Source organism: Telopea speciosissima, chromosome 1, assembly GCF_018873765.1.
Source record: "Telopea speciosissima isolate NSW1024214 ecotype Mountain lineage chromosome 1, Tspe_v1, whole genome shotgun sequence".
NCBI classification, from domain to species: Eukaryota; Viridiplantae; Streptophyta; class Magnoliopsida; order Proteales; family Proteaceae; genus Telopea; species Telopea speciosissima.
Genome location: NC_057916.1, coordinates 34035208 through 34062640, shown reverse-complemented (window position 1 = coordinate 34062640; position 27433 = coordinate 34035208). Strand labels below are relative to the sequence as shown.

At 38.5% G+C, this 27433-nt stretch overlaps 1 protein-coding gene across 4 annotated transcripts in view; it reads right to left on the bottom strand.

The window, feature by feature from the left end:
- Positions 1–21151, bottom strand: part of LOC122648635 (tRNA wybutosine-synthesizing protein 5) — a 36622-nt gene extending 15471 nt beyond the window's left edge. For 3 of the 4 annotated variants that reach the window (XR_006331107.1, XM_043841849.1, XM_043841851.1), the window contains exons 1-6: positions 20976–21151; positions 20779–20856; positions 19053–19136; positions 18795–18944; positions 16579–16647; positions 16244–16370 (exon numbers count right to left, since the gene is read on the bottom strand). Coding sequence is in view for 3 of the 4 variants with exons in the window: in XM_043841849.1 (XP_043697784.1) it covers positions 16244–16370; positions 16579–16647; positions 18795–18944; positions 19053–19136; positions 20779–20856; positions 20976–21065 (598 nt within the window). In the remaining variant the exon portion in view is untranslated. Of the gene's footprint in view, positions 1–16243; positions 16371–16578; positions 16648–18794; positions 18945–19052; positions 19143–20778; positions 20857–20975 lie in introns of all 4 variants that reach the window. The other variant, XM_043841850.1, reaches the window with a different exon arrangement.
- Between the last annotated feature and the right edge of the window lie 6282 nt (positions 21152–27433).

Below are 27433 nucleotides of genomic sequence, written 5' to 3'. Positions count from 1 at the left end.
GCCGGGGCAGCAGCCTTGAGAGCCGATCTATCGAATAGGAGGGTGCAACATGGCAGCCCTACGGTTCTCCTCGAGATGAAACCAATGCATAAGATTGTTCGAGTGTGGGAAAAGGCTTATGGCCCAACACTTGAACACGAATTGGATCATACTCCACATTCAAGCCAGCCAAAAAATCATAGACCCTGATCTTGTCCACATGCTTCTTATAGGAAGCAATATCAGCAACTGTAGACGGGTGGAAGTCAGAGAAGTGGTCTAATTGCTGCCACAGATCGCGTAGAGTAGCATAGTACTTCGAAACTGAAAGTTCACCTTGAGTGGTATGGAGGACCTTCTGCCTAAGTTCATATACCTGGGCATCATTGCCAAGCTGCCCATAGGTTTCCTTGCAAGCAGCCCAAATCTATGCAGCTATGTCTAGAAGAAGAAAGTTATGCTGCAAATCTGTAGTCATTGAGCCAATTAAGTAGGACATGAGAACACCATTATTAGCAAGCCACCGTCCCGAAGGGCCCTGGGGCGAAGAGGGCTGAACACTAGTGCCGTTAATATGGCTGGTGAGACCACGGCCAGCAATGGCAAAAGAGGCAGATCTGGACCATAAAAGGTAATTCGAGCCATCAAGTTTAATAGGATTTGGTGTGAAGCTGTGGTAGTCAGTCTTATGGTAACCATCGGTAGGTGGCTGATCTAAAGTAGTTGAAGAATCGAGAGAGTCACCCATACTGCCAGTAAAGAAGTCCAATAATGTCTTCAAGTGAAGGCTGAACTAACTCCAAAAATCAGAGACAGCAGCAGTGAAGAGTCCTATATCGATAATGTCAGGGTTTTTTGATAAAACCTGAATTGCTGAAATCGAAGAGGGTAATAAGGAGTCCAAAATTCTGCAGAAAAGTGGCTTCAACTGAGGTCAATTAACCCTCTATACTGAAAGAAACAACCTGCAGAAAAATCAAGAACAATGGGCAGCAACAACTCCAAGATCGATAGGTGTCAGGGTTTTGCAAAAAAACCCTGTGATAGTAGGATCGATCTCAAGGAGGTCTTCAAATCTGTGAGATAAGAACTGAACCAATAAAAAAGGAATCCTGCTGCAGTTTGTGGTCTTCAAAGGAAGGAGTTAATGCCTTGTAGTTGTTGTAGAAGCAAGCTCCAAAAAACTGAAGATCCAATATCGCAGGCAGGCTTGGCAGGTCCTTATCAAGCAGAATTATAGTGCATAAAAGAGGTAATGGGGGCAGCAACTGGATCGTATGATCACCTCATCAGTGCTGCCCTATATGGGAATGGAGAACAAGAGAGAAGAAGGAGAGAACTAGAAGAGAAGAAGATCGAAAGAGAGAGGGAGAAGAAAACTGAAATTCGAAGGAGGGGTTTTGTCCCTAACTCGAAATCTGCTCTGATAGCATGTGGACAGATTTAAAATTAGGGAAAGCTTGGATGATCTATTCATCCCAAGCACTCTTTATTTATAAGAGTAATAAAACAGTAAACATCTATACGGTAGCAATGTGGGACTAAACCACATAATACAAAACTAATAAAATAACAAAGAAAAGAAGTCCAGAATAGCCCCACGGTATTTTGGCCATATATCTAACAATTTTCATGTATGTTGGACAACTTTGGATGCTCTACAACCTCATGGAGTCATTTTGCTTTTTCACCCATTAAAAAAAATAATTTTATTTTACAGAATCAATAAAAATATTATTAAAATTTTAAAAAAATATATAATATTAAGGAAAAATACCTGTTTTTGTTGAAAAATTATGTCCAACATATGTACATAATGTCCAACTTCAAATGGTGTCAAATACATCATTACATTAAAATGTTTTATACTTTAAGGTATAAATATTTTTAATAAAAATTCTAAATTTTATTTTTAATTAAGAAATAAATACTAGGGTTAGGGGACAAATAAGAGATAGCTATTTGATTGTTCTAGTAGCTTGACGTTATGTTCAATAGTTACAAATACAATACTTTAAGTCTTTCATACATTACTTTAAGTCTTTAATAGTTACTAATACATGCTTTTTTATGTAACAGGGTAAAAAGTAAAACATTTGGTACACAATGGGGGACCGTGTTGATATAGCACGACAACATGGAGTCCCGATGTCTAAAGATAAAAAGAAGTCTAAGTGTAACTATTGTGGAAAGTTGCTATCTGGAGGAGCCACTAGGTTAAAGCAACATTTGTTTGGTACAAGTACGGACGTTACCAAATGCACAAATGTTCCTTACCGAGTGCGGCAGGCCATGGCACAACACTTGAGAGGAGGACAAGCAAAGAAAGCTGAGAGGGAAAGGCAACAAAAAGAGTTTGATGAAGCAGTGCTAGAGAGGCCTGGTGTAGAGATACATGGAGATGATACTGAATATAGGCCTTCACCTGGTGAGTTCGAATCAGAGGCTGAGTGGAGAATTTACCAGCAGAGAGTAGACACAGTTTGCATTTTAAGAATATGAGAAGACATAAGCAGGCAAGAGGAGCTGGTGGATCTGGCTCAGCTGCACCACTGCAACAACATGAGAGGAGGAGAAGTGCTGACACAAAACAAAATCCCTATATCCCAAGGCCCCTAACCTGACCACGAGTACATTCCCTAGATCCCATTTTTAGCAGGATTCATCTATTTTTAGGCAACAAGATGCCTACCAGCCAACCATCCCGCAAGTGTTTGGTGGTAAACAAGAGAAAGCACGGAATGCCTTTAGCAAGTTCATGTTCTACAATGGCATTCCAGCTAATGTAGCACAGGGAACATACTACCATGCATTCCTTAACGCTGTAGGGAAAGCTGGCCCAGGATGGAAGGGGCCCACACCACACGAATTATATAATGTATATTTGCCTAAGGAGGGGGTAGATGAGATGAAAGAGTACATCGAGGGTCTGAAGCCAAGGTGGGAGATGTATGGGGTTACCTTTATGGCTGATAGTTGGACTGGACCTACTAGACAGTCCATTATCAATTTCATGGTGAGTTGCAATGGGAAGACAGTATTCTTGAAGTCTGTCGATGCATCGAAGCATATAAAGGATGCATCATACTTGTACAAGGAACTGAAGCAACTGGTGGATGATATAGGACTAAAGAACGTTTTTCAAATTGTGACGGATAACGGTTCTAACTTTAAAAAGGCTGGAGAGAAGTTGATGAACAAGAAGAGTAAGAGGATCCGCCTCTTTTGGACTCCATGTGCAGCACATTCCATTGATCTAATGCTCAAGGACATGGGGAAGAAAACTTTGGTGGCAAGTGTAGTTAAGAGGGCAACACAAGTGACCACATTTGTATATAACCATGGTTAAATTTTAGTCATGATGAGGGAAAAATGCAATGGCGATTTAGTGAGGCCTAGTGTCACTTAATTTACCACCAATTATATTGCATTGAAGAGCTTTTAGATGAAGAAGATAGGTCTGATGTCTATGTTTGCAAGTGAACAATGGTTTGGTTGGCAGGGGTCTAATTCAGAAGAAGGGAGGGCAGCACAAGAGACCATTGCAAGTGATCAATTCTGGAAGGACTTGCTTAAAGTTGTTGCCATATTAGAGCCCGTGGTGGCAGTATTAAGGTTGGTTGATACAGAGAAGAAGCCTACCTTGCCCCACATTTTTGCTACCCTTCAAAAGATGAAGGAAATGGTCAGAGCTGCGATACCCCGGAGCGCAAGGTCATACATTAACATCATTGATGAGCGATGGGAGAAGCGCTTGAGTCATCCATTGCATAAAGCTGGTGAGTTCAACACTTCAACATATTTTACACTTTACATTTTCAAAACTCAAAAAGCATTAAGTCACTAAGAAGTTATAATTGTGGTTTCCACTTTACCAGCATACTATCTGAATCCAAAGTATCAGTACTCGCATGATCTTGGGCTAGACACAGATTTGATAAATCCACTTCAAAATGTTATTGAGAAGTTGGAGCCCAATGCATCGACACAGGCTGAGTGCAATGATGAGGTGAGAGTATGGGACTTGGTACTTTGGTAGTAAGTAAAGAAATGTAATTACTACATAGTAAATACTAATGCCTCTGACAATGTTTGAAATTTGAAATGAAAACAGATCCAATATTTCAGAAAGGCCACAGCAAGTTTCGGTCGAAAAGCTGCAGTGGAGGGTAGACAAAAGTCAAACCCTGGTAGGTGGCATAGCATTACATTTATGAATTATAATTTTATCCCTTTAGAATGTATATATTCCTAATATTCTATATTTGTAATGCAGTCGACGGGTGGGTGTTTCATGGTACAAGTTCACCCAACCTGAGGAAGATAACAGTGAGAGTGCTCTCACAGACTTGTTCATCCTTCGGATGTGAGTGCAACTGGAGTACATTCTCATTGATCCACTCGAAGAGACAGAACATATTAGGTCACGAACGACGGGATTAGCTGCTGTATGTGCACTACAATATGAGACTAAGGATGAGGCATATATGTGAAAGTGTTATGTATGTCTCGAATTCTTTGACCCGTTTCGAATAATGACCCGCTCCGACATTTTTTGGTGGCGACCCGAATGGAACTTTTTTCTGAGATCTGTGATGGTAGCGAAGGGCTTGGGCCGAGCTCATCACTGTCTCGTTGGGGGTGCGGGGGCGAAGCCCTTTCACCCTCGCAGTACGGTTCGACCCGACCCGATGGGTCGACCGGGATCCGATGGAGGAGTATTTATGTTAATGATGTAGCACGTGGATTCGCCAACCTTACCAACACCTTTGCCACCTCACCTAGGCGCCACATCAGTCCTTGGAGCACAAGTCATTGGCGCCTTCCCTCCTATCTTAGCATATCTTTTAGATTCTTAGATTATTTGCTTTCCTATTTACTAGTTTCCATATGTACGAAGGATTATTTGCTTTCCTATTTACTAGTTTCCATATGTGCGTAGGATCTCTTATGTAATGCAACTTGGGTTGCAAGTTTTAATAGTTTAGGAAAGTTTCCATTATTCCTAGTTGCTATTTTTCCTTTTTACCATATATTTGTAATCAGTTTCTGGGTTTTTAATCCCCATCCATGGAATGAAATAGCAGTAGATTTGAAGATTGGAAAACCATTTGAATGTGCAGCATAGCTCCATCGATCCTTGAAGAGATCACCCTCCTTAGGCCTTGAAGAGCCTCCCCCACGACAGCCTTGAAGAGCTGTCCGCTCCTAGAAGAGAGCCACCACCCGCGGCCTAGAAGAGTCGCAGCCCTGCTCCACTATCTCACCTCCACCGTTCCACCTTCTCTCCCCCTCATTCTCGTCCCCCTCCATCTCGCTCTCCATTCACGCTACCCTCCATCTCACCGCTCTCTCAACCCCCTTGAACTCCACATAAAATATAAACCCTTCCACCCTTTTCACCGCATGCGATAACGTTTACCCCTCTCAATCTCTCTTCCATTGGCAGAATCATGGGTTCGAAAGAGAGAATGAGAGAATGAGAGAATGGAATGACTTATTTTCATTGATAGGTAAGCCCCTCTATTTATAATAGAGGGGAAAGTACAAAGTGACTAAACTAGGCGATGTAGGACTAAAACCCACATAGCCGACATAAACTTAATAATATAAGAAGAATAAAATTATCCCAAAAAGACTAGAATATCCCCATGGTATTCTGGATTACATATTCCAACACTCCCCCTCAAGCTGGATTATCCCCCTCAAGCTGGAGTATACAAATAAGTAAAGAAGCTCCAGCTTGAACTAATAAGAAAAAAAAAATGCTAACACTCCAACATTCTAACACGCCCCCTCAAGTTGGCGCATATACTGCACTAATGCCCAACTTGAACAAAATAGGGAGTAAGTGAGTAACAGAGTTGTAGCAAATTCCATTCCAGCTTGACACACAGACGAATGAATGAAGCTCCCAAATAAACCTTCAAGAACTTGAAATAATTGATCTTCAAAACCTGGGCAGACTTGATCAACAAAGTTTTCACCAATCTTCAATAGCTGTCCAGTGATGAATCTCAGAGTATCATAGTGACGTAAAATCTTGAAGTGAAAAACTAGGGTAGCTAGCAGCGGAAACAATTGAATCAACCCAACTATAAATCCTCAAATAGGCACTGTAATCCTCAAATAGGCAGGCAACAACCAAATATCTTCAATACTCTCAATACTTCAATCTCCCCCTTACGGCAAACTCAACCCAATAACAAAGAATAGCTAATGGCAATGGTGGAGAAACACTGATCTTCTATGTTTTGCACCAATGTTCCTGCAAGTTTTGCGTTCTACAATGTCTGCAGGTGTATTGTACATAATCCCCCCCCCCTTACGTGTAGTAGTACACGTGGACAAATAACGAAGATGATGTAAGAAATAGGGCAAAAGTATGATGTTCCAGAATTTTTCCAAAGGTGCTATGGGTAATTAAAAAAGAAGGAATGGCAAATTAGAGTATACCATAAACTTTCAAAGTGGTTATGGGTAAATGCCAAAGGTATGATATGGCAGATGGGAAAGTGAAAAAGGCAGTGGGATAAAGAATCATGGAGAAAAAACAATGCAACATAGCAATTCGACCTTCTTCAATCGATCAAACAAACTTCTTGGATGGAAACTCCTGCATGGGAGAAACACCGAACTCCAATTTGCAGATCTAATAAGAAAACAGATCTGATTTGAAGCAAGGAAAGGCTCCAATCTTCAAGGCTTAAGCAATCTTCAAACAAGGAAGAACTAGTGTGCAAAACTCCAATCTATAAACTCCCATATGCTGAATAGAACTGATGAAGATATCTGGGCAGAATTGATGTAATAAGCTTCTAGAAAAACTTGGACCAGATCTGAATTAGAGAACAATGCTTAGATCAAGTTCTCAAAGTAAGCTGGATATGAACAAGTAGAAAAGCTTCACACAACTGAATAGATTCGTAGTCGTAACCAATAACCATGAACACACTGTTGATATCCCAAATAAACTGATCTCCAAGGTAGTAGATTCAACTCTTCAACAATGTAAAAGAACTTCGATCTCCAATAGTAGGATACTCAGTCTCAAAACCAGGGCAGCAGTAGTCCTCATAAAGGCAGTAGTGACAAGTTAACCAGTTATGCTTACAGAAGCCAATCAACAGAACCAGTAAGGGATGTAGTAAAGCTCAATAGAACCAGCAAGTAGAAGACAATAACTCAGCAGATCCAATAGGAATTGATGCAGCCAGTCACAGAGGAACCAAATAAATATAGGTTGATAGTTGGAGAAATCGATCATAAGAAAGAAACCTGAATTTGTTCAAAAAATACTCCAAGGATAATGCTGAAATTTGGGTTGAACACTCCTCCGGTATGTATAAGACTCCCCTCAAAAAATCACCTTGATAGGACAGCCCTAACCCTAAGGAGGGTTTTTGAAAACCCTGAAATTGAGATCGATATAGGGAAAGGGGGCTTCAATTGCTGATGTAGACTTGCAATAGATGCTGATTAGTACTGTTTGAATGGGACTTCCAATGCAAACAACCAATCTCCAGTTAGAATGAGACTTGGTCTTCAAGAGGGAGAGACACCAAAAAATTTGTAGAAAAGTAAGGCAGCAGCTATCGCAGTAAATAGACCTTCTTCAAGCCATGAATTGATGAAGTAGAGTGTCTCTTTTAATTTTAGAACCACCTCCAAAGCACTATAGCAGCTCATCCCTATCCCAAAAAATTGATTTGTGTCAGGGTTTTGGAAAACGCTGAAAAGTAGAGATCGGTTGGGGTAGAGGTCTTCAAAAAAACTTGAAAAGGTGCAATATTGAGGTCAAGTGGTCCTTATATTGGAGGAAAACAACCCACAAAAAATCAGCATCAACTGGAAGGAGGAATCCTAAAATCGATTGGAGTCAGGGTTTTGAAAAACCCTAAAAAGGTGAGATCGATTAGGTGAACCAAGCTGGAAAAGAAAAGAGAGTGTAGTAGATAGAAGAAGTAGATAGGTGTTGGAAAAGAAAGCAGAGGGAGCTCTAACAATGGAGGATCAGCCTTCATGTGAGAGGAATCTGATCTTCAAAATTCTGGAAAGCTCCAATATCGCAAGTATGGTTCCAACAGTATCGATTAGAATTTAGGTTATGAAAAAAAAAAAACAGATTGGGAGGATGGCAGCATCTAAATCATTGGATTAGGTTTTTCCTCATTAGTGCTGCCCCCCTTACAAGGATGATAAGAAGAAAAAACAAGAAGAAGGAGAAGCCGAGAGAGAGAAAGAGAAAGGTGGGAGAAGGTGATGGAAGAAAAGAAGGTTTTTTTCTAACCTAGATCAGAGAATTGGCTCTGATATGTTAGCAGAACCGAGAATGGGAGAATGGCTTGAATGATCAATGAGATCAATCAAGTTCTCTATTTATAATAATAAAAGAGATTACAAGGGGAAATACTATTCACGACACTATTCACACACTGTCCACGTGAACAATGTCACAACCCTAATTACATTTCTACCCTTGCTCATAAATCATAAATAAAGAATAAATAAAACGCCCAAAAGACCAAAATACCCCCATGGTATTCTGGTGTACATATTCCAACAGTTCTTTACCCACTTTACTATAAAGATGAGTAAAATTTAGGGTTTTTGTTTTAGGGTTTCTGGGAGAGAGCTGCAGCGCCGTTTTTGGGTGTTCTTAAGAGATCTCCATTGTAATTTTTCTCCGATTTGCATAGTGAATCATCTTCGCCTTCGCCCGTGGATGTAGCACACCAGTATGGTGTGTGAACCACGTTATATCTCTGTGTCCTCTTGCTTTGTTCTTGTTTCTTTTTCGTGTTTTTGGTTGGTGTTTGCTCTAACAGAAGGAATAATGGACACCAATGATAAAGAACCCATCGAGCTAGCAAACATCTTCCAGGAGGACTCTGATGATGATGAGAATCCCCTATTCCAATGGGTGAGGGATCGTGGTGCACCAGATATAGATCAACCTGGGGGTGAGCCCGACCCCACCATTGCGTCTGTAACCGGTACAAATGTTGAGGACTACATATCGCAAGAGAGGTGTGTGCATTCAGAGTCACCGAGATCTTTTGAGTCTACAACAGGAAGTGCTAATGATGATGATGGTGGTGATGGCATAGTTCAAAAACTCGTTTCGTCTCGGCCGAGATTTCGAGAATTTTGAGTATCTCAATCGAGTCGAAACGAAATGCAACATCGAATTGAAAATGCAATATTTCAAAATTTTCAAATATTTCAGTCATCTCGTTTCGGTAATTTTGGTCATCTCGTTTCGGAAATTTCGGAAATCTCGGTCATTTTGGCATTTTACACCCACAGAAAAAATACCACATTTTGACGAAATTTCGGTATCGTGAAAATTTCGATTAGACCAAAACACCAAAACGAAACGAGATTTTAAACCTTAGGTGATGGTGGTGATGGTAATGACCCTGCTGGTAGTGGTGGTGGCATGCAGAGTGGTAGTTATTTTGATGATTGTCATAAGGGGATGCACGAGCAATACCAGCATGAGGTAGGGATGCAGGCGGACCTGTGTGTTACACAGGTGAGTCTCAGTTTACGCATGCCACACAAGATCAAGACCATGGTGCCTCCCCCCCCCCCTGGCGCTACATACAAGAGAAAAAAGGGTCGTAAACAATTACAAGCTCAGGATGATGACATGAGTATAACCACCATGCTTACAAGTTTCGGAAGCATGAGTACAGATACTACTAGTGAGCATCAGTCGTGGCATTCATCTTACCCTCATCATGACTATGATTATGGCCAGGAGAGCACCGGTTCCGAATATAGTGGCTATGGTCAATTTGGGCAGCCAATACTTGAGTTCGACAATCAAAGCACTGGGTCAGGTTTTGGGCCCGTATTCCCAGTACCAAACTAGCCACACCCATACATGCCTCAATATGATAGTAGCAGTGGATCTCACGCCTCATGGCAACCGCCTAGTCCGCCTCCCATGTACCCTAGGATAGGGGATTTGACATATGTTGATCACAACAGTTATTTGAATGTTGTGGCAAACTATGTGCAACACTACAGCAACACTATGACATGGGAATTCTATGTGGATAGTTTTGGGACTGAATTCCTTAGTCAATCATACTTTATGTAATGTAACATTGTTAAACAAATTGATGTATTGTACACTTTAAAATTTCTAATGCTTATTTAAGTTGTTTAGCTATTAATTAAATGTATTAATTGCTTTAATGCTTTCTATTACTAAATTATGTGTAGAGTAGGGTATTTTAGTACGTCGTCGCCTACCAACTTAAGGTCCGAAGTTAAACTCCTATTTGAACTTTGTTTTTGCAAAATCTGATAATGTCATTGTGTTTAAATGGCCTAAAATAGGCTGAATACCAAGTTTCAGACCCAAACTAGGTCTAAAACCCACCAAGTTAGAGGTTTCGAGTTGAAAAAAAAAAAATGCACCCACTCGACCGAGCTCTTGGTTTTTCACAAGGTCGAGTTGGGGTCGAGTTTCGAGTTTTAGTACCTTGCACCTATCTATACAAACCTTGGTATACAGACACTTATTTATGCCAGAAACCAGGACCGACACTTATTTATGCCTAATATCATTTGAGTAAATCATTTAATTAAGATATTATTCATAAATAAGTAAATACCAATCCAACAAAAATAGTTAAAAAATCAAATTCCAAAAGGAAAAAAAGTCAACCCCCCAGTTCAAGAACAAAAACTGGATTTTCGGCGATAGGTGCAATTTTCAACTTTCTAATGTTGGGGTTTTTCTCAAACCTGAAAATTCCATAAATCTTAATATTGTAAAACATTGCTAAAAACTGAAAGTGCGATAAAATATTCATTTGTTTTGATGTCCAAAAAAATATTTTCATTCAGAGCGATTTTGATAGAATCGCGCACATTAAATTAAGTTTGACCGGTACATAACTCCATCAAATACAAAAGTATTTACTTAAATGATATTAGGCATAAATAAGTGTTTGTCCTGTGTCTGTCTTGGTTTCTAGCATAAGTGTCTGTCCTGGTCCCCCATTAAGTGAAACCATAGTCCGAAATCTCGCGAGATCTCGCCGAGATTCTCGGTTTTTCAATTTCCCGAGTCGAGATGGCCTACGAAACTTAAAATGTCAATATCTCTCCGAGATCCGAGATTTCGGCGAGATCTCGGTTTGACATAAGAAAATGCCCATATAGGTCCTTTATATGAGTGCCAAATCTCGAGATCTTACTGGAAATTCTTGGTATATAGTTACCTATCTATGCCAGGAACCAAGACAGAGAAGACAAACACTTATTTATGCCTAATATTATTCATAAATAAGCAAATACCCCCCATTTGAATCCAATAAAAATAGTTAAAAAATCAAATTCCAAAAGGAAAAAAAGTCAACCCAGTTCAAGAACAAAAACTGGATTTTCGGCGATAGGTGCAATTTTCAACTTTCTAATGCTGGGGTTTTTCTCAAATCTAAAAATTCCATAAATCTTATTATGGTAAAACATTGCTAAAAACCAAAAGTGCGGTAAAATATTCATTTGTTTTGATGTCCAAAAAATTATTTTCATTCAGAGCGATTTTGACAGCATTCGCGCACACCGAATTAAGTTTGACCAGTACATAACTCTTTCAATATAAATCAGATTTTAGCAATCTTGGACTTGTTGGAAAGCTCTCTTTTGAAAGCTTTCCAACAAGTCCAAGATTGCTTAAATCTGATTTATATTGAAGGAGTTATTTAGGCATAAATAAGACTATTTGTCCTGTGTCTGTCCTGGTTTCTAGAATAAGTAAGTGTCTGTCCTGCTTTCCCACAAACTGAAACTCCTATTTGGACTTTGTTTTTGCAAAATCTAATAATGCCATTGTGTTTAAATGCCCTAAAATAGGCTGTATACTGATTTTCAGACCCAGAAGAGTTCTAAAACCCACCGAGATGGGCTTCCAAGTCAGAAAAAAAATTGCACAAACTCCGAGATCTCGGCCCAACTCAGTTTTTTGCTGGGTCGAGATGGCTCCGAGACCCGAGTTTTTGAACCTTGAGTGAAACTCCTATATGGACTTTGGTTTTGCAAAATCCGATAGTGTCATTGTGTTTAAATGGCCTAAAATAGGCTAAGTACCAAGTTTCAGACCCAAACCAGGTCTTAAAACCACCGAAACCAGGTTTCGAGTTGAAAAAAAAAATGCACCAACTCGACCGAGATCTCGGTTTTTCCCAGGTCGAGTTCCGAGTTTTAGTACCTTGCCTAAGACTTTAGCATACCCATAAATGAAAAGGCCATGAGAGTGAAGTTTTGGAAATCAATCACATCCATCCAAATAGATACATTTAAACTTGACATGGAGAGGGAAATTTTTGAACAAGATATACAAAACTAGAGCAGTGGAACAATAATACATTATCATAACATCAGTAATAATACCTGTAAGAAAAGCATTATCCTAATATGTTAACTTATATATAGAATGAGGATGAAGAAAAACCAACCACATCCATCCTAACAGGTACTTCTCATTTGGAGTTGGATGGAATCTTAAACAATGTAACAGTTTATTAGAGATGGAAAGTTTATTTTTGCAGCCTACTAAATGAAGACACTTCGAGTAATAATGTCCCGGAAGACTGCATTACACATAAAGACACCACATGTCGTAGATATATACAAAAAATTAAGGTGTCTGAAGTAAGAAACAAAAAAAAACAAAAAAAAACTTTAAGAAGGATGAAAGTAGGCAAGGCACAAGTCCCAGATGAGGTCTCAAAAGAAATGTGGAGGAGCTTAGGAATCTGTGGTTTATCTTGGCTCACCAAGCTGTTTAATAAGATTTTGAGACCTCATCTGGGACTCAATTACAGAGAACCAATTTGGTTTTATGTTGTTTAATAAGATTATGAGCACAAGGAAAATGCCAGATGAATGGAGGAGAAGCATTGTGGTTCTGATTTACAAAGATAAAGGTGATATTCAGAGCTACAATAACTATAAAGGCATAAAACTATGAGTCATAATATGAAATTATGGGAGATGGTTATTGAAACCTACTTGAGACAAAAAAAAAAAACTACAATTATGGAGAACCAATTTGGTTTTATGCCTGGAAGATCCACGACAGAAGCAATCTAATTACTTAGGAGACTCATGGAAAGATTTAGAGATTGCAAGAAGGATCTCCATATGGTCTTCATTGAAATAGAAAAAACTTATGATAGAATCCCTAGAGAGTTAATCTGGCAAGTACTAAAGATGAGTAGTGTTTCAAGTAAATATGTATGATGATGTGGTGACAAGTGTAAGAACTATGGGGGTCAAGGTAGTGAATTCCTAATTACAATTGGATTACATCATGAATCAGCTTTAAGCCCTTATTTGTTTGCACTTATCATGGATGATTTAACCAACGACATTCAAGATGAGGTTCCTTGTGGTATGCTTTTTGTTGATGATATTGTTTTGGTGGATGAGACAAAAGCAAGGATAACGCCAAGTTGGTGTTATGGAGATCATAGCTGTCACGGCGTCTAGGCAACCCAAGGTGTTGGAGAGGGTCCAAAATCAAGGCAACACCAACTAGGCGTCCAAGGCACCTAAACGTTTAGGCGACGCCTTGACAACTATGATGGAGATCAACCTTGGAATCAAAAGGTTTTAAGATAAGTAGAACGAAGACGGAGTATATGGTGTGCAACTTTAGTTATACTATGAGGGATAATGAGGTGGTGAATATTGATGAGAGGGAGATTCCGCATAGTGATTATTTTAGGTATATAGGTTCGATCATAAATAAAGAAGGTGATATAGAGGATGATATTTCACAAAGAATTAAAATAGGATGGATGAAGTGGAGGGGTGCGTCCGGAGTGTTGTGTGATCAAAGTATTCCTTTAAAACTTAAAGGAAAAATTTATAGGACAAATCATACAACCGACTATGATGTATGGTGCGAAAAGTTGGGCAGTTAATAAGCATCATATAGATAAACTCAATGAAGCAGAGATGAGGATGTTGAGATGGATGAGTGGCAAAATAAGGAAGGATAAAGTAAGGAATGATCATATTATAACTGATTTGGGAGTAGCTCCGATACATGATAAGTTGCGAGAAAGTCGTTTGAGGTGGCATGGCCATGTTCGAAGGAGACCTTTGGATACTCCAGTACAGAGGAGTGATTTGATTCAGATTAAAGGAACTAAAAAAGAGCCAAGGGCAGACCAAAAATGACCTTCGGAGAAGTGGCGAGGAAAGACATGCATAGCTTAGGTCTTGTATCAAGTATGTCCTTGAATAGAACTGATTGGAGGCCAAGGATACATGTAGCCAACCCCATTTAGTTGGGATAAGGCTGAGTTGTTGTTGTGGAACAGTTTACTAGAACAGACCTAACTTCTGTCAAACTATCCACCTCTCAGAAAATTTGATAGCTATCAAACTATTCACCCATTTTAGCCCACAGATATTTGCATTGAAAATGCAAATTTCATGACAGAAATAAAATGCGAACTCCTTGCCACATCTGAGTAATATAGTTTAATAGGTTGGTAAGAAATTTGATCTTTCTCCATTAACAATATTGTACATTAGACATTCTCATCAACATAGTTGTCAAGGTGTCACCCAGGCGTCGCCTAGGGGCCGCCTTGGCGTCCAAGCTGAAATTTTGGGGGCAAGGCTCTTGGCACTTTATTGTCAAGGCTCTATATTATTGTTTTTATTATTTTTTTATGTTTTATTCTATCTTTTATGTTTCTACTGGGTTGTGTATGTTATTACTGTACATTGTTTTACACTTTTACACCAAATCACCTAGAGGCAAAGATATATCGAATGAAACCCTCGACTCTGGATACTCCTGGTCTCATGCCTTCTCTCAAGGAAGAAATGAAACCCTCGATTCCTGCCCCAGCTCTCGCCTCCAGCAACTCCGGCGACCACGAACTAGGCTTCGATGATCCTGTAAGTTCTTCGCTTCCTGCCCCAGCTCTCGCCTCCAGCGACTCTGGCGACCACGAACTAGGCTCCAATGATCCTGTAAGTTCTTCCCCTCCTCCGACTTCGACTATTCTCTGATTTTTTTTTCTATTCTTTATTCTGATTGTTTTTCTGCTCAAGCTCCAGCGGCTCTGGCGACCGTAAACCTGGTTCCGATGACGACTGCAACCTCAGATTTTCTCCGGTAAGTTCTCTTCCTCTCTTTTTCGATTTTTTCTATGTTTCTTCTTCTTCTCTGTTAGTATTTTTTTTCTTTGTTCTTCTTCTTCCCCTCCTCCGACCTCGACTATTCTGCTTTTTTTTCTTTTCTTTATTCCGATTGCTTTTCTGCTCAAGCTCCAGCTCCAGCGACTCCGGCGACCACAAACCTGGCTCCGGTGACGACTGCAACCTCAGATTTTCTCCGGTAAGTTCTCTTCCTCTCTTTTGCGATTTTTTTCTCTGTTCTTCCTCTTCGTATTGTTATCCACTTTTTTCATACTTCTTCTTTTCCTCCTCCAACATTGATTCGTCTGTTGAGTTTTTTTTTTCCCTTTTTCTCTATTCTGCTGTTTCTTCTTGACCAGCGGCAGCTTGTTTACATGGTAACTTCTATAGTTCTATGCTTCTTCTTCTCTGTAGAGTGTAGTCTGTAATGGTAACTTCTTCTCTGTTTTTTTTTCTGCTTAGTAACTTCTATCTATGCTTCTTCTCTGTAGTCACTTGTCTGTAATGGTAACTTCTATCTATGCTTCTTCTCTGTAGTCACTAGCCTTTAACGGTAACTTCTTCTCTGTTCTACTACTGCTGCTGCTTTTTTTTTTTAAGCCTGTAACTATCTATGCTTTTTTTTTAAAGTCTGTAACTTCTATGCTTTTTATGTGTCATGTATGATTTTTCATTTTGATGACTTGAGGTGGCTTAAATTTAATTTTTAATGATATAAGGTATGATACTATGATGCATCATGCCATCATGTATTGAGTGTTTGGGGAGGGGAGGGGGAAAACTAACACTAGACCGCCTTTACCGCTTAGGCAGCCGCTTTACCGCCTAAGCGCTTAGACAGGCCTCCACCGCCTTGGACCGCCATGCCGCCGTGACAACTATGCTCATCAACATAAGCTTCTCTTTCCAAAAATGCAATACCACGCCAAGGGGTGGAGGGAGGAAAATATGGGGACATTGTCCAAGAATATTTTTCCACTGCTCATCAGTTACAAAATAAAAAACCTGACAAAATACAATTAGAGAGAGCAGAGGTTGAGGTGCAGGGAAGAAATAGCTCGCATGAGAACAGAACTACCTTTTTTACATCCAGCAACTACACATAAAAGGTTATGATGTGGATCATAGTGAGTACTGGATCTAGATTTTGAATTATTCATCCATATGTTGATAGATGCTACTGCTTTTGTCTCCAAGAAAGTAGGCTGCACCAACCAAAGGTTAATGAGAATATTATCCGAACTTCAACCAGAAAAAAAATACAAAGTTGGACAAGATCAGCACGAGGGGGACAAAGTTAAACATTACTCTACTCAAGTAATGAATAAACTAAACAAGAAAATATCTTTTTGTTGTGAAATTTAAAGGGCAAACAAGGAATAACTTAAGCAAAGTTATATTCAATATTCAAACCATTTGAATATCTTCTTTCAGAATTTCAAGCTGAGACCTCTCCTGATTCTCCATATTTAAAATTGGTACCTGCATGAGCATTTAATGAAGAAATAAAAAATACAACCAATATCATAGAATCTATGAACACTCTACATTGACGATGTTGACAGGAAGCAAAGTACTGTTATTGGCACAATATAGAGAGAAATCCTAACAGAATGTAGAAAAGAAAGCAGATAAACTAGTTGGCAAACAACTACTAGCTTGACATGCCAAATAATGAACAGGCATTGTAATGGTCTTGGAAACATGAAGCATCTCCGTGAACCATCTACACAACATACACATTAATGATGAGTAGCCATGCTTTAGTTTGTGAGACCATTACACATCAATGATGGGCGTCATGCTTTAGTTTGTGAGACTGTTACACATCAATGATGGGTTCTCCTGCTTCAGTTCATGAGCCTCAATCTTTTCGAGGCTTCTCCTTTTTGCCACTTGTAACCATAATGGCAACTAGGAAAGATATTCATTGTGTTTATATTTTGGAGATATTCAAAATCTGGTCTTTTGAGATCACTTGTGTGTACTGGAAACTTTGTCTCATAATTTTCATTTGGTGTCAAAGACCAGATCTTAGATTGTTCTTTATTTTATGAAGAAAACTGCTTCAGGTTAGTTTTGGGTGATCAATTTTTGTGAAATCCTAGATTCAAGTTTTCTTCATCTTATTTCACTAGTTTTGATTTGATCAGGGAATTTATTCCCATCTCTTCTTCTCTTTACCCTTTGTTTCAGAAGTCACGCAAACCAATTCTGGTTGACTTTGGTGTCGATAAAGGCCTTTTCAGTTACCCATTTGACAAACCCAATATTTCACAAATCAAACCAGATCGGGGAGAATTTAGGTCAAAATACTGGCACTGTATCAATATGTGATGTGTTCACATATATTGACATAAATCATAGCAGGAGAGTAAATAGTGTGGGGTCATGTGAAGTCCTGATGCAGAACAATGAGGAATAGTCCCACAATAGCCAGGCCCAACTCAAAAAACAATAAGCACACAAAATAGGAAGTATAAGAAAGAAGAAGACAGAAAGAAGGGCTAAGGGATTGTTCACCATGAATGATGATAGGGTTTGACCATCAAACTTTAGCAGCAGGGAACCATTGTGTTAACCATAGACAAAACCATACATAAACTGAATTCAAAGTTTGAATTACAAGCCTATACATAGACCGTCACCGGACTACTTTCTAAACTTCAAAAACTGTTAAAAAAAAAAAAAAAAAAAAAACCTACTTGGACATTTGACTTGCTAGCAATAGAGTAAAGACTCAACAACCAAGCCAAGTCCAACTTGAAAGGATAAGTGACAAGCTTACTTAATGCTACTAGGACCCAGAAACTAAACTCTAATCCTCACTGAAGCCCGAACCATTAATCCTCTTTTAACCTTTTGGAGTTCCTCCCTAAACTTCGACACTAGGTTGGTGTCTGATCTTGATTGTCCACTATCAGCTCTCTTACAAATTCAATTCGTTTTTGCACAATTGTTTTCACCCATCAATATAAACATTTAGATTGGATATTCAGACTTAATAACTTTTAATAAAGGCAAATAAACACTTCAGCATGACAAACCAAAAAAGTTAAAGTGACAATGATAACTAAATATCAAATTTGAAACATCAGAAACTGAGTAGATTTTGTAAAGAATGACGAGAACAATTTCGAAATGCTGCTTCCAAACCAACTATTTTGATCTTAAATCAATCCTTAAGTTCCTACTTCATTGTATTGACCTGATGACAAGTCCATGAACATGTAGCAACCCATCAAAAGTCATAAACCATTGACGTTAATTTATTTTGGACTTGCCTGTTGACTAATGAAAAGATTTTTAATGGCTGGGATGTTTTTGACCTTTATAAGTGAACATACTCACAAGTATTAGATGACTACTAAGTTTCTGAGATCCAATTCTTTGAATATGTGTTGGCACCACTCAAATCACAAGCATGATCAAAATATTTATGTTTCTAGCATATATGCTTTTAGTTTCTAAGCTAGATAATACAAAGAAAGGCCTTAAATTTTCAGGCAATAACAGAACCTTTCATTTGAGTCCAGAAAATTTCTAGAAAAATTCCATTTCACCCTCTTTTCAAATATTGGGAGAAATTAAGTAAAAGAGTAGGGAAGGAGCTAAGGGATTTGCGTCACCTGTGCTAAATAAAGTTGATAAGTGTCTTGCTCTCTGTTTGACCCTGTCAACCCATGGTCTTCTGATTCAACACAAACAACAGAACCATCATCTGCGTTTTGGAGAAGCTGTTTGCAAGAGATGATGAAGGTCGAGAATGGCAATTGAACCTATGACAGAAAGGTGAAAAATATTCAAATGTCATCCCAATTCAATTTGAGGGTCAAGACATATAATAGAATGTGCCCAGTATCCCACAGTTTTTCTTATTTGAGTACCCTCTCATGGCTTCTAAGATCACCATAGAAAACTGGTGCTGATCTGGACAGCATGGCCTCAACAACAGAGGATCCTACTTGTTCCTGAAATTGCAGATTATGTTTTAAATTTATCAGACACTTACAGGCCAAAAGAATATGAGAAGAATGTATCTTAAAAATTAGCTAGAAGTATAATAAAATGACTCACAAGCACATGTTTTATATTTATCATATTCATCACAATATTGCCCTCTTCCTCCAAAAACTGAAGAACCACAAAGTGTTTCAGTCATAAAATCATCTGAGACCACTATACAGTCCTAAACTTGAAGTGCTATGATAAAAAGCTAACTTTATTTTACAGAATCTTTTCGATTTCTCTCCAGAGCCAAAGATCGTAGTTCTTGAACTGAAACATTTCCTTCTATCAGAAAAGAACTGCCAGGTTAATAGGAAGGAAGCTTGACCGGAATGAATCAGAATTTTCTTCTATGATCGACCAGTATAAATATCAGCAACTTCAAATTGGATCAAATTCTCCTCAACAAATAAGTGCAGACTATACTCCTACTCATTTTCAATATTCATATTTTTGGTCCTAGGCTTAGTTAGTAAGTTCACGTATAATATGCGTATCTGAATGTTTTATTGAAAAAAAAACATTTTTTCGTACAGATTAATAAAACGGGTAAAAAAATGTGTTTTTTACAAGGGACCATATTATACATGTATAAATCCGAATAATACGGATATAATACTTTTTACTTTAGAATTAGTTAAAGTAAACTTTTCAAATTAGGAATCGCCAAATATTCCTACTTTATGTCTATTATCCAATCAAATCAATTCTATTGCAAAAATTAGAATCAACAAAAGAAAATGTAAGTAGCCTTGACCCGAGTGGAAGTGCGATGTGTCTGGAAACTCGGGATCATAAATGGATTTGGGTATACTAATCGCCTCTTTCATTATCTTTTCTTTAGGTACAACTACTGTTAGTGGTCTAAGCTTCGACCCTTATTTCTCTCTTCATATTGTAAAGGGGAGCAAAGCCCTTTTTTTCTCCCTCTACACCTAATAAAGATATTTTGTTTAAGTAATATTTACTTGCTAACATTCTAAACACTTGCCGAGCTCCAAAATGTTCCAGTTGAAGTGTTTTGGGTCGACAATAGATGATGCAAGACACAAGCAAATGTAGAAATCATCTCTCATTTACATGTGCACCATTTTGTGATCAAGCAACAAAAGAAGTGCAAGTATCTAGTTGTTCACTGCTTCATGCTGTCCAGCAAAACTTTGTCATTGTCCCCTTCATGTGATAGTGATCAAGCATTTCCCTCACAACAAATTACACCATTCTTGTAGTACAAACTTAAGAATAGATAAGACAATTACTACTACACATTCTCTGTCGATAATTCCCTTCAGTTTGAATATCAGGTAACATTGACAAAACAACCACCATATTTCCCTCCCATAGAATTATACAATTGTTGCAGGATAAGTATCACCTTAGGAGTACTATCCTACACATTCTTTGTCGACAATTAATTTCGTTTAAATTGCAAAGCAAAAATCGCGACGAGAACAACAATAATCATATAAGATCAATGTTGAAATAAAAATAAGAGAGATAGAAAGAAATAACAAGAAGTAAATGAGTACACACAAGAAGAATATTTGTTTGGTAACCTAAACATTCGACACAGAAAATATTAAACGAAGCAAAGCAGGAGAAAACCAGTAAATAGTCGAGTCCGGTATTAGATGGATTCCACTTGGAAATGGCTTCCCAATCCTTGATGCAGCCGTGAAATACCTGTTCACGGAAAAACGAGAAAAATCAAAGGCGTCAGAGAGAGAGAGAGAGTAAAGTTTAAGAACAATTTATTTGAAGATAATAAAAAGAAAGAAAGAAAGATAGTGATTTCAAATAACCGCAGGTGCATTTCTCGATTCAATCTGGGATGTGAAAACTTCAGGCGAAGGAATTGAGTTGAATTGTTGGATTCGCAGAGCTTCATCCATGTCCTTTACTTGGTTTCTTCCACACTTTACCCCAGTCGCCCAAGTCAGAACTCAGAACTACCAAGAACTCCTCTTACACAACCTGTGATCCTGATGGGGTTCTTTCAAACTATATTGATGGACTCTGTAGTGTAGAGACTTGAAAAATAAAACGAACCTTGTGGTGTATTCACGCGCCTAAATGTTCCGCACCCCACTTCTTCCCTCCCTTACGGTACACACCGCCAGTGTGTAGGCTGTGTACAACCTTTTACTTTTATTAACCTTGCGGTGCAGGCACACACCTAAATGAGGAAAAAATTTTGCTGTTTCGGCTATAGCAGGAATGTTCCTGCTACAAAGCTAGCAGCCAAGGAAATGGAATAATTCACCTACCCTTTGGGTTCATAAATATCCTCCTAGGTTTTAGTATTTTCTAAATACCCTTTAAGATCTCATTTCCTTGGCTGCTAGCCTTGTAGTAGGAACATTAGCATCCAATGAATGATCATCATTTTTTGTTTTTGATAAATGCAAATTTATTCATGAAGACGGGCAAAGAGTTCATGGTTGGTAAACCACATTGTGCCTAAATCCATGGATCAAAAATGGATCAAACTGTCATACACGTCAAAGATAAAGCATTCCTTGCTAAGGTATCCCTTAATCATTTAGCATTCTTCGAACAAATTGAAAATTACATGACATACAATATATTTTCAAATGCAAGATGTCTTCCAATATTGATCGAATAAAGAGGAGCTTTCTTGAAGATAAGAGACGCCTTCATCATTATCTGATTCAACAATGATATGTTCGAAACCTTCCAAGATGGCCTCGAGTATTGCCTTGGGAATAGCCATGCTTCACCCACCATTGGAGAGTCAAAAGATAGTGGCTCAGACATTGCAAAGCAAGGTCTTTCTTGATGATCTCGACCGATATAGCCAATACCTCATTTTGTTGAATTAGGTATCCAACTCCCATCATAGTTAATTTTCAAGACATGTGCCAAAGGTGGAGTCCAATTTGAGGCCGTTGGTGTGGGAATTAGATCGTGTCTTGTTGCTATTGTATTCCTAGTAGTAAAATTTGTCTTCTTGAACTCCAAAAATGTTTTCTCTGCTGTTTGAATTACTTCGATTGGAGATCGAACCTTTCTGTTGAAAATAAGGTCATTTCGAGAAATCCAAAGAAACCAACATAGAAAAGTATAAAAAGAAATATCTTCACGGCTGACTTGCTTCCCCTTGTTGATAAAAGACATTCTCAACCTTGAATCCAATCGATAATGGAAGCTTTAATGTCTGTAGGCACAATGTAAGACAAATTGCACCCAAACCACACCGCCAGAGCATAAGGGCAGACCAGTAGTATGTGAGAGATGGTCTCAAATTCTGCCCGGCACCGCGGACAATGTTGATCAACTGATATAGTGTGCCGATAGAGCTCTAGAATAGTAGCAAATACAGAGGCACATGAACTCCATAGAAAGTTTAGGATTTTTAGCAACGTATTGCAACTCCAAACCCGTTGCTAAACATGAGTAGGAACTTGACGTCACAGAACCACTGTAGAAGAGGATGGCTACAATTTCTCCTTTTCATCTTGTCGATTGCATAATAGATGATAGTCATCTAGACAGTGTATTGACTGTTTTTCTTAGTACCGCAAACTTGGTGATCATCCATGGAAATAGAGGAAGTTGATCGAATCATTAAGAATTTTGCCATCAGAGGGAAGAAATAGAGATTTCAACACATTACAGTTCTATATGAAATTACCATTGTCAATAAGATCAGAAACCGAATCAAGAGAGGGATTTGTCGATTTGCCTAAACGACCGTCATTCAATGAGAAGGAAAATAGCTTGAAGATGAAAACATGACATATATGTGGCATATGACCATTCATTTGTAAGATAAATAATATTTATTTCTAACACTATTTTGTAGGATTTTCGTTGGCAAGAGATCCTGAATGACACGTTTGCTATGGAAATGTGACCGCGTTCTTAGATTAACAAACCCAATATAGTAAACTAGCTAGTTCGATCAAGGTTTCGAGGATCAGAGTCATATAGCCAAACTGCTTGATCTAGATCGGAATTGGCAATCATCGATCCAGTTGAATACTAATCGATAGAAGTCAATACATGTGGAAAATGGTCAGGGATTTTGGACTGGATTGGAAATCAATTCAGGATTGGGTTGATTTGTCGTAGCGATGAAGTTGATGGAGATTTTAGTTGGAGCTGATTGCATATATCTGCAATTCCAACCCTATCATTATTTTTTTTTTATAGAGGTTTTTTATAATTCGTTTAACAACAGGTCATTCCAATAAATTGAAGATGGGTCTTGAGCCCCTTCCTCTAAAACAGAGAATTTGGAGTGACCATCGATTACAGTTGTGCCTGAGAGAGAAGAACCAGAAGAGGAAATCAATCGAGTTCGCTACTTTGGAGGAAATCGATAGAACTAAGGAAGTGACGATGGAAATGAAGGCCGCTCAATCCCATCGGAAAACTTGGAAACAGTTTTGGTCTAAAAGCGTTTCTCATTTTAGTTCCTGTCACGTCTCCCGTCTTTTTGAAGGGAAAGTGAGTTCTACAACTTCTTCAGCTACTCTCACTCACTTTGTTGTTCTATTTATTTAGAACCGAGCGGGTGATTAGCATTGATCGTTCTGAAACTTGGTAGTAATTAATAAAATGGAATATTGCAGACTGGGTGTTCATGGCTTCGCACGCAATCTTGGCAGTAGAAAAACTTCATTTTTATGGATCGCTTCTCTGATCCGAATAAATGTATCAGAGAGTAGTGAGACACGCAGCAGTGGCTAGCGAACAGAAGTGTCATAAAGAAAAGACGAAGCAAAAAAACTGTTCAACAATTTTGCTCTGATACGAATGATTTATCTTAGCGATGAAGTCGATGGAGATTTGGGGCTTCAAAACATGTTGATTGCATATAATTGTAATTCCAACCCTATTGTTACTGTTTTATAGAGTTTTTAGAATCCGTTCAACAATGGTTCATTCCAATCAACATAATTTCTCCCATTTTCTCCTTCTGTTATAGTCACTATTATGACCATTACAGTAAAGAAGTGGTGAGGCTAGATGGCCACCTCACCAACATTGGCTGGATCGGATCAGCAGCCGCTAATGTGGTACCTAGTCCCAAACTCTAAATCTTTAACTTTGATATTTTTTTTTTTTAATGAAAATGAGAAACTGACATCAATCAAATAAAACGTTAAGTACATCATCCACGAGGACCACGACCAAATTGTTACACTTACCCTGTCTAGCCTTAAGAGCTGCCCTATTAGCAATAGAGAAAAAATAGAACACACCACCGCCAAGGTGCCTAGCATGTGTCATCCTCTCTCTTCCTCTTTTGAAAAATACCCCATTTTCTCTTGTGTCTAGCCCTATGAGGTGTGTCGCTAGCTTACTGAAAACTAGCGGCATGCCCAACTCTCTTGCCAGCAATAGATACATATTAAAAGATGGGGAAGTGTTCTTTGCATGTGAGTGTGTCCGTACGTGCGGCGACCAATGGAAGCAGACCTGCGTAAGCATTAGGCGAGCAATCATTACTGCCTTTCATGGGGGTTGTGAGTAGTCATTTTGGCCCCCTCTGTATTTGGGCATAGGGTGCACACTCCCGAGCAGAGTTTTTTTTCCCGTAAAAGATACATCCATGACCTTAGTATCAGAATAAATATCTAAAAGGAAACAAACATCCCAAGGCTATTTCGCCTGGGAACCTTGACTTAGCTATTCAACCATCCTTTGTTATTAGACCAAACTTCTATTTTTTGAAATCCTTTATCCATTGCTTGTTGCAAATCTTAGGATGCTTATGGACTTTAGTGCCAGTAGCATGTTCCTGAAATACCATAACTCAAAGCAACGGAGTAGAAATGTGAATTAAACAAAACAAATGAAACTCATCTAGCTGCAATGGTAATCATGTTAGGAATTTTTCAAATGCGACGTGTGGGCTTAATTAATTATCGGATCGATCATTGATGGGGATCAAGAAATACAAGGGCTGACGTGGTTTGCTACTATTTTATTGAAATGGACCGGACCAGCCTGGTCCATTGTGGAAGTGGGTTAGGGTATTGAGAATATTATAAATACTAATGATGAGAAGTCCATGTAGTTACTATTCTCTTTTTTCTTTTCTCCACAAGAAAGGGAGCTGTGGGAGAGTCTAGAAGACTGTGGAAGATCCTCATCGCAGTTATCCAAGATTATTCGAGGATTCACAATTGTTATTCGACGGATCTTATTGTTCTTGGGCGTATTCTTATTTGTTCTTTACCAACATACATGGTTGTCAGGTACGCCTTATTTTCCCTGTTTTTTTTATTCAATCGTGTTCTAGATTTTTGTATGGGGATAGATTCGGGTTTGACAAAACCCAATGATTGTTCTAACAAATCAGACCTATAACACCATCACAAATGATTATAGGATGATCCACAGAGTGAAGAGAAAGAAAGCCCGAAGGGGATATACAAAGAGGAGTAAGTTCAATAAAACAAGCTGAGTTCACAAGACCAATGGTAGGCCAACAAGGAAGAACACACCAAAGTATCAAATAGCTCATCTAGAGAAGAAGATTGGAAAGACTCTGTACTTGACTCCAGCGGCCCAACAAACCAAATGTGTTTGGAAACAGAACAATAGAGGAATAATTGTCTGACTGATTCGTTACCCTTTTTACATGGAAGACAAATAGGATCAACAGTAACAATATTATTTAGTAAATCCTTTGTAGGAACACCATCAATCAAGACCTTTCATAAAAACATCGTAAAGCGAGGATGGATCTTAAGTTTCCAAACCATTTTTCAAATTTTCCTTATAGACAGATTTATTTAGCATATTCCCATTGTTATACAGATACTTAACAACAAGATGGGTAGACACTTAACCATTCCTAGATAAAGGGTGTAACCACTCCTCAAACGAAGAATGAGGAAAAACACTAGTAGCCACAATGACCCGAGCAACACCCTTAGGAAAGATCTATTCCACTCACCATTACATTAAAATTCAACTACATTTAAACAGTTTGAAGGAGAACCACAAGCATTTAGAAAACAATAATCCTTAAGATTAGGGACTCCAGGAAAATGCCAAATGGAAAAGGAAGAATCACTATGGAACTACTCACAGATTAACTTATTTAAGACTATACTATTCTAGATAATAGAACCTTCCTTATAAAGAGTTTTTTTGTTTTTTTTGGGTAGAATTCCTTATAAAGAGTTTGAGGCTCCAACAAATGATGGTTAGGAAAGTATCTAGCTTTTAACACCTTAGCCCAAAACTCATCAAAATGCATCAATAATGGCCAAGCAAGCTTGGTGTGTAGGACTTTATTATGAGACAAACTATCCCTAAAACTGAGGCGACCAAAATTTTAAGAGAGCACAATGTATCCCAAGAAACAAGAGACCATCATTTAGTCACATCTGACCATCCTTTCAAAAAAGGGGCATTAATAGAGTCTAATTATTTACAAAGAAACACAAGGAACTGAAAATGTGACATTAAAAAAAAAGGAGGGATAGAGTTTAATTAGAACATGTTTTTTTTTAGATGAAAGTGTAATCACCCAAACCACACACCAATTCCAAAGGTTAATCGACTTTTAGGACCGTGGAATGGCGGATATACACAACACACGCCACACTCACACACCCGATGTGGGACTAAACCCACATAACCCTTCTTTTTTTTTTTTTTTTTTTTTAATGAAAATGTAATCACACAAAGCACACATCAATCCCAAAAGGTTAACCAACTTTTAGGACCGTGGAATGGCAGATATACACAACACACACCACACTCACACACCCGATGTGGGACTGAACCCACACACCCCTTCTTTCTTTCTTTTTTTTATGAAAATGTAATCACACAAACCACACCAATCCTAAAAGGTTAACCGACTTTTAGGACCGTGGAATGGCGGATATACATAACACACACCACACTCACACACCAATTAGAACATGTTAAATTAAAACATATTTGCCAACTTGGGACAATAGGGGAGTTTTCCATAACCCTAACTTAGATCGAACCCTCCTAAGACTAGAATCACATATAGCCTTCTTACTCCTCCTGAAAACAATAGGGGAGCCCATGTAAACAGCTCCCTCACCCATCGGAGGCACACCCAGAACATTGAAGATTTTTTCATGAGTAATAGAGGAGGTTCTATTCGACATCACAACATTTTTAAAATAATCAACTTGTTGACCAAATTAATCTTGGAAAAGATTCAAAATAGCTTGAAAAGATCACTCCTTGACTGTCTTTAAATCCTTGAACTCCTTGTGAATTTTGGATAGGGGTA